This window comes from Rhamphochromis longiceps, linkage group LG3, assembly GCF_057381845.1.
Source record: "Rhamphochromis longiceps isolate RC_006_pf linkage group LG3, R_longiceps_female_GT1.1, whole genome shotgun sequence".
Classification (NCBI taxonomy): domain Eukaryota; kingdom Metazoa; phylum Chordata; class Actinopteri; order Cichliformes; family Cichlidae; genus Rhamphochromis; species Rhamphochromis longiceps.
Window position 1 is genome coordinate 29,434,120 of NC_140559.1, and position 8,095 is coordinate 29,442,214.

The 8,095-nt window shown below is 43.9% G+C and overlaps 1 protein-coding gene across 1 annotated transcript; it reads left to right on the plus strand.

Moving 5' to 3' along the window:
• The first annotated feature begins 1,923 nt into the window (after nucleotides 1–1,923).
• LOC146673888 (uncharacterized) lies at nucleotides 1,924–8,095 on the plus strand. Its single transcript, XM_085393622.1, has 6 exons — nucleotides 1,924–2,132; nucleotides 2,311–2,536; nucleotides 2,644–2,710; nucleotides 3,118–3,261; nucleotides 4,055–4,204; nucleotides 5,024–8,095. The coding sequence occupies exons 1-6, from the start codon at nucleotides 1,924–1,926 to the stop codon at nucleotides 5,155–5,157; spliced, it is 930 nt and encodes a 309-aa protein (XP_085249748.1). The 3' UTR covers nucleotides 5,158–8,095.

The following is an 8,095-nucleotide window of genomic DNA, read 5'->3' on the forward strand; positions in this document are numbered from 1 at the left end:
TTTAAATTTGAAGCTATCGAGTGTTTAATCAAGGTGACCTTGAGAATCGTCAGTAAAAGACATTATCATGAAATAATGGGACTCCTGCGTGCGAGCTGCACTCAGCTTCAGATTTGACCTGAATAAGATTTTAATATGTAGGCCAGCGTGACCTAATAGGACAGTGAGAAGCTCAGAGTGGCTAAACGGACTAAACACAGGCGGAGCAGTCGTGTCAGTTGGGGTGTGTCGCTGGGAAGCTATTTGTGTACACACACACAGACACAGACATACACCACCCGAGGCATCTCTGTTTGAATACTCACTTTTGTGTTAAAGGTGTAGAGAAAGTGTCTGTTTCTGTTGGCGTGTTTTTGTAAACCTTCCTGTTTAACACCTGCAGACTGTTAAACACACAATATGCAATCAGAGTGGATTCAGAAAGGTGACAGGCTCTCGTTTACCTTATTTCAGACCATGAAAAGCTCCTTAAATAAACAGGGAACATTGCTGGAATATAAATCCCTCCTTTGTCCTCAGAGAAAAGATGCCCGGACTCATCTTAAGCCAGCTAAGCTTTCGCCATTGTTGCAGATTCTCGGTCTACCCGCTGCACCAAGACGAGGATAATGTAATGTTGACATAAAGCGCAGCCCTCTCTGCAGAAGCCAAGAAGCTGTCTGATTGCAAGTGCACGTCCGTGCTGCAACTGATCATCTTAATTTAACTCTGCAAAATGTTCTGCAAGAGGACGTTGTTTTACACCAAATAACAGTTTTATGGGTCCCTGCAGGTCCTTTTAAAATAGTTTAAAACCCTCCAAAAGTAGCCATGAGCAGGATGCCAAAGACATCTTTGATTGTGCTGAAGAGATTTCAGCTGAAGTTAAACTAAGGCCGGGCTCATGTAATGAGAACAACAACAGACTGTTGTGATTCCTTCACCTTCACCTCCTCCGTCCTCTTTGCTCTGGTGACGCTGTGTTCCCAAGCCAGCTGAGAGCTTGTGTCCTCCTAAAAAAGGTCCCAAGAAGGCAGGAAGGTTAAGTGGGGGAACTTGCACAAACTTGCACAATCGGTGGCTGACTAAATACTTTTTTGCCGCACTGTAAACCACAGTAACACTCGCAGACTCAGGTCGTTCATCTGGTTTCGGTTAAACATTCTTTAATCCGCCACACCTGCTCGCTCATCCGCCTAGACCTGCCTGTGTGTGTGTGTGTGTGTGTGTGTGTGTGTGTGTGTGTGTGTGTGTGTGTGTGTGTGTGTGTGTGTGTGTGTGTGTGAAGTCATTTTGTTCCCTGCAGAAAGAAAAACACACACACCCTCACGATGTTTTAGTTTGCGGGGGTGATGTGGCGTGTGCGCCGCCGCGTACGAGCCGCTGACAGTCGTGTAGTAACAGCGAGCGCTCGTGTCGACGCCCGCAGTGTCTTCCTCCGTGTCCGCAACAGTTGCCAAGGCAAAGTTTTGCCACTGTTACCATGGCAACTATCGCTACAACACCCTCAAGGTGAAACTGCGTTTGTCTCTCAAGGCTGTCCATGAAAGTGGAATAAATATTGACTCACACGCGTTCGCAAACAATGAGAGAGACGTTTAATGTTCGCTGTGTTTGTGCAAACTGCAGGCTTTGATTGCGTTTAATTAATTTGATCCAAGCAGGAAAAACCCAGAATAACAGCTTTCATTGGCCCAGATAAGAGCAGCAGATTATTTCTTTATTCCTTTATCTTTAGTGAATGAGGAAGAACGTGTTGGCTTTTCTTCATCCTCGACTGTTCCAAATGCAAACTCTAATATTTGATCTTAAAGTGCAGTAAAAATGCAACTTTATCTGTAATCACTGGTCTTCATGTCGCATTCATGTCTGAATGTTTTCATGCGTTTTATCATTTAAATTAAAAGCAAAGTTTAAATTCAATCATAACACTGTTTGATCATCATGTATCCTTCTTTTGTTCTCCCTCAGTGTCTGCGGACGTTGACGGGTCACACCGGTGGGGTGTGGTGCAGTCAGATGGCGGCTACCACGGTGATCAGCGGCTCCACAGACCGGACGCTGCGCGTGTGGGACGCTGAAAGCGGCGAGTGCGTGCACACGCTTTACGGACACACGTCCACCGTGCACTGCATGCATCTCAACGGCAACCGGTAACAGACACACACACACACACACACACACACACACAAATTAATGTTACACATGAACTCATAGAACTGGGTCAGCGCAGCTTTAACAGAGACACAAACACACACCTCTGGTTCACCTTGACCTGATTGGCTGTCACTGCAGCGATGTAATGCCTCTCTCTCTCTCTCTTTTTCTCAGGGTGGTGTCGGGCTCTCGGGACACCACGCTGCGCGTGTGGGACGTGTCGACTGGCCGCTGTGAGCACGTCCTGACTGGCCACTTGGCGGCGGTGCGCTGCGTTCAGTACGACGGGCGCCGCGTGGTGTCGGGCGGCTACGACTACATGGTGAAGGTGTGGGACCCCGAGACAGAGGTGTGCCTGCACACGCTGCAGGGACACACCAACAGAGTGTACTCGCTGCAGGTAAACACAGAGCAGGAGTCTTTAAACTGAGCTCTACATGAGGCGGTTTAGCATCTTTGAGCTCCTTGTTTTGGTTTTGACTCCACCTCTCCCACCCCTCTCTGCAGTTTGACGGCGTGTTCGTGGTGAGCGGCTCGTTGGACACTTCAATCAAAGTGTGGGACCCAGAGACAGGTAGACCTCACGGACTCTGTTTTCTCACTGTGAACCTGGAGTTATTTAATGAGTTTATTTCTGTATTCAGACACTAGGGGGCAGTAACTCTGGATGACAGGCTGTGTTTATCATTATTACTATAGATTTATTTTGCTTTACATATAACGCACAGGAACATAACTGAAACACGGCCGCCTCTTTCTCTGTGATAAATGAAGAAAAAAAACAAATATGGTTGATTTTTAATGGTTTGTGGCAAATAATGCAGAAAGCTGCTGCAATCACCTCTTTTCACTTTTATCTAACTTAAACAGAATAAATACAGTGATGCTCAGAGCGCCCCCTGTTGGTGGTAACCTGCTGTAATCATATAAAAATGAAACGCATGGGTGTCAGTCTAAGCTAAACGAGTGTCTCTTGTTCAGGTGGGTGTGTCCACACGCTGACGGGCCACCAATCGCTGACCAGCGGCATGGAGCTTCGAGACAACATCCTGGTTTCCGGGAATGCCGACTCCACGGTGCGAGTGTGGGACATCCGGACAGGACAGTGTCTCCATACGCTGCAAGGTGAGAAGCTGGTAACGTCCCTTAGAGGGAATCTGTCCGATTAAACAATGAGAGCAGCTTGAAGGTGAGGGTCGCCGTGGAACTTCTGCGCCAGATCGCTGACTCGGCAATAAAACAGGCTGACTCAAAAGTCCGCAACCCGCTGGGAGGAAGTGAGGAAACAGGGGGCATTGTAAAGGCTCTGAGATGACGTGAATAATCATGTTAAGGTCTGAGGCAGAAAGTGAACCTGAGCTGTGGTCAGACTCGTGAGAAATAAAACAAACCACAGGGTGTTTGTTGGTGTTCTGAGGATACTTTCATGCAAAGTCTGTGACGGCCTGTTTAGTCTTTTATGGTTGTGGATTTCACAGCGTTTGCTTTTCATCTGTTCAGCTCACATGTGCGGGCAATTCGAGCCACATGGATTTAGCCAGAAAGTACAGCTAAAGGGAATGTGAGTGGTTTCAAGGGTTTTTGGTGACTGGATGAAAAATTGGACTCGCTGCCAGTGGTATTGAACTTTATTTTCTGGGACTGTAAATGTCCATGTAATTTCTCTCTTTTTTTTCTTTTTGGAAATCTGTCCAGCAGTGAATATTTTAAGGAGCAAATATTTTAGAGCCAAAGAAGGAGGAAATGATTCAATATGAGAATTTACAACTCAGTGAAATCAGGTGTTATATGAAGATGCACATGCTGACGCTCATATAAGAAAGGATGCATAAAGTGATACCGCTGAGAAGAAAGGCTGCTCATGTAAAGACAACTCGTTGAGGTCAAGGGTCACGGTGTAATGATGCGTACTTTTCAGGTCCCAACAAGCACCAGTCGGCGGTGACGTGCCTGCAGTTCTGTCGTGGCTTGGTCCTGTCCAGCTCTGACGATGGGACGGTCAAACTGTGGGACCTGCGGACCGGAGCTTGGCTGCGGGACGTGGTGGCGCTGCAGAGCCGAGGATCAGGTGAGGAGTTCGCGCCACCTTAGGTCGCTAGGGAAAAATGTATTTTTCTGGCTGTTACTGAGTCAATTCATTTGCAAAGAGGTATGTGGTGCTTGCTTTTCTGTTTTTTTTGCTAGAAGGCTGCTGTGATTGCCATTCACTGAATTGTAGTGAAAGTTTGAAAATGCACAAAGTGGAAACACAGGGGTTTCTTTCACTTTGAAGGCAGTCAGTCACTTTTTCCATCCTGCACAGCTGGAAACGTGCATGACAGCACAACGTTTAATTTGTAAGCAAGCAGCCTGTATCCCATTCGCACTGCACTTTTCACAATTTCACTCGTGATTGGTGAGTGGTTTGCCTTCCATGCAGATTACAGGTTACCGTGGCGGTCTGCTAGCAACTAAATCAGTCACAGTGTGGTGTTCGGTGTAGCTCATATACCTCTTTGGAACCAGTTTCACCCAATCTTGTCAGAAAGTACACGTTTCTATAGCAACCGGTGTTTCCCAGTCCAAAAAATATACAAATTAAAAATGAATAAATTCTCAACTTCATCATCATATAAAATGATACAAAGAAGATATTTTTAGTAACTGACTCAATTATATATTATGTGGTTTTTTGTAGTGTCAACATTTTAATGTGGAACTAACAAACAGATTAAATACATTCACATTTCAGTAGAAAAGACACTAAATGAACTGTAATGGTGCAGGTAGATGCAGTATTCACTCTGTTATTAAATATTAAGAATAAATATATAAGTACCTGAACTTTATTTATGTCCTCACCTGTTATCACATGTCTGTGGCTAAACCAATCACGTCTTTGATCCAGGTGGAGTCGTGTGGCGAATCAGAGCGTCCGACACTCGCCTGGTGTGCGCCGCCGGCAGCAGAAACGGCACTGAGGAGACCAAACTTCTCGTGCTGGACTTTGACCTGGACGAAAAGAAGAAAGAGACGGACTGAGGAGGAAGTGACATCATCAAACGCGGTTAAAGCCCAGATTTTTTTTTTTTTTTAAAGGATTTGGGGGTCGGCTATTTTATTTCTTTTTTTTTTTAATGAAAAGTAACAGAAACTCATCACACTTTGACTTTTTTGACCAAAGTCCTGACTGGATCCGACTCTTCTCGTCAGTCAAACTGATAGATGTGAATGTTACAGCTCGTCTCTGATTGGCTGGCAGAGGCGGGTGGATGAACCCAGTGTGGATAATTCAAACAGTGTGACTGATAAATCCACAAGGACAAAAAACATGGATGTAAATGGACAAACAAGTGCATTTATTTCAATCAAAATGGCCCAGAGAGGACGGCTTGTAAGAGAAGTGTTGGATTTCTTGAATGTATCCAATGAGAGGAAGAACGAGGGCAAACAATTTGTTTTTGTTTGTTTGTTTGTTTGTTTGTTTGTTTGTTTGTTTGTTTGTTTTGCTGCTGAACCAACAAGGAGGTCAAAGATGCTGTTTAACCAATGCAAATGTACCAAATCTTGGCAGCTGGAGAGACACGGGCAACTTTTAGAGGCAACAGCGATGAGCGATGTCACAGCATATAAACCAAACCTCACATTTAGTCAGTATTTTTTTTAAACCATCACATTGTTTCACATTTATTCTCAGCAGCTGAGCCAAATTCTTCATCTCTGTTGCCTCTAAACAGCGTGTTTTGATCCTGCGGCAGAGTTACATGCTTGGTGCTTGGGATTCGTTGGAAACGGTGAAATTCGGGAATTAAAGCTTCTTTTCCCATCATTAAAAAGAGGGAAGACTAAACCCTCGAAACATGTTGGCCACAGGCAGAGCCTCACATCTGCAATGGTTGTAACACTGGAAACTTTGTCAAGCTTTACAGAAACATTATTTTTAAAGAGAGAAAGGCGATTACTCTGGTTTACTGCACGCTAAATCACTCGCAGACGCACATGTCCAAATGATTTATGCCGCAGTTTTACTTGTAGTGCAACAACTTTCTGCCAAAAACCTAAACATTTTCAAAGGGGTGGCACCGGCTGCTGCTCAGCTCTGGCATTAGCCTGTTTCTGTTGAGACACTGAAGTATTAAAGTGGGGAAAGCACAGGAGTTAACAGTTCAAAAGGTGGCTGACTTCCATTTAGCGCCTTCAGTTTCAGGGTTGTGGTTATTTACTCGCCGTCAGGGCTGGAGGGGGTGGGGGCTGCACACACGAGCTTTTGTAAGTACGGAGTTATTGTTGCTGTTAAACTCATTCTGTGTGTGAGAGAGGCCTTTTTTCTGCTCAGTATTAATGAGAGAGTCTTGAATGTTTTAAAAGCTTAGGCTTCGGTCACGCAGGCTTAGAGAGCAGTTGTTGATACTATGGAAACCTCTGGTTGCTAGGGGAAATTGCATATTCCCCTGACTGGTTGCTAAGTGATTGCTGACTGCTGCTAGGTACTATTTTATTATATGTATCATTTTTCTTCCTTCTGCACACCTGTCATTCATTCAGCTGTGCAGAGGTTATGAACCACTTACCTGTTGTGAAATTGATCACGAAGGCTGAGCTGCACCACCTTGTGACTGTGTTGCTAGCAAATTGTTGTGGTCACCCGTAGTTCGCTTGGAAGTTGCCAACTTGTCTGCAAACACTAGCCAACTGCTCCCCAACACAAAACAGAAAATTTGCTTCTTACTACGTACATTTCAAAAGGTTCAACTTTTATTTCGAAGGTGAACTATCTCTGTTTTCAGTTTGTGTTGTGCTTCTCAGTTTAACAGCTGCATCGTTGGTGATGTTTGCAGACAAGGCGACGCCTTCCTTGCAAACTACAGGCAGTTGCTAGAAACTACTCTCCAATGAGTCTGGGAATACACATTTTTCCATAGCGACCAGTAGTTGCCACGGAATCGCACACCACTCTCTAAGACCTGAATGACTGGGGCCTCTCCTGCCTTTACACATAGCTGCTAACATTAGCATTAACACAGTTTTTAAAATAAAGAAGAGAAAAGTGAAAACGACCCTTGAACACTTCACATGACCTCGGTGAACATTTTCTGCCTCCATGGATAAAATATTTTTATACCTAAGTAATTATGTGCTTTTACTTTAAGTCATATTACAGACATAAAATAAAACCTGTTTTGTTTCTCATTAGAGAACAAAGCAGGTTTTAAAGAGCCACATTTATGCTCTGAGTCTGCTCTCCACATTATGTTTTCCAGCCACCTTTTGATGTCTTTCTATGATTTATCAGATAATCAGCATTAAGTCTGATCAGTGGTTTGTGTATATTTTTCAGGACATTTTTCCACCCTGTATTTTGTATCATTTTTCCCTCTCACCTTCTTGTGCAGGACTAAGCTGATTGATGAGGAGATGTTTAGCAGCCTAGTGTTAGCTACAGTTTTTGTTGTTAAACTTTCCTCAGACTGTGTGTTTATGTAAAGTGCACAAAAACTCTTTGACGTGCATCGACTTTATTGTTATTAGTTTGTACTTTCGTCACGACTTCACATTAGAAACTTGCATTGCACTACATTATATGTTCCATTACTTTTTTAATTTGTGTTTTTCCCAACCCCCTGCCGCAGCACATGGGGTCACTCCGCATGTTTTTCTAAGCTTGTGAAATATTTAGAAAAATAAGATAAATAATTAAAAACAATTCCTCTTTACCGATATTAATCCGATAAGCTGCTGTTGCCAGGCAACAACCCACGAGCAAGTTGCTCTATTGTTCATTTCCCCTGACAACAGGTGATACGTTTCAGGCAGGAGAGTTGACCTTTTTGCAGGTGTGAGGCTCTCTGATGATGTAATCATGTAAAATAATGTAAATACAAGAGGATGTACATATTCAGCTTTTTATAAGAACACAGCAGAGAAAATATTGTCGTGGATGGAGGGATGACTCTGAATCAATAAAGATGAGTTTTATAAA

Excerpts from the sequence above, each read along its gene's own strand:
- LOC146673888 (XM_085393622.1), top strand. The coding sequence starts at position 1,924 with ATGTATCCTTCTTTTGTTCTCCCTCAGTGTCTGCGGACGTTGACGGGT. Across the intron at positions 2,133-2,310 it reads ATGCATCTCAACGGCAACCG|GGTGGTGTCGGGCTCTCGGG; the intron begins GTAACAGACACA and ends TCTTTTTCTCAG. Across the intron at positions 2,537-2,643 it reads ACAGAGTGTACTCGCTGCAG|TTTGACGGCGTGTTCGTGGT; the intron begins GTAAACACAGAG and ends CCCTCTCTGCAG.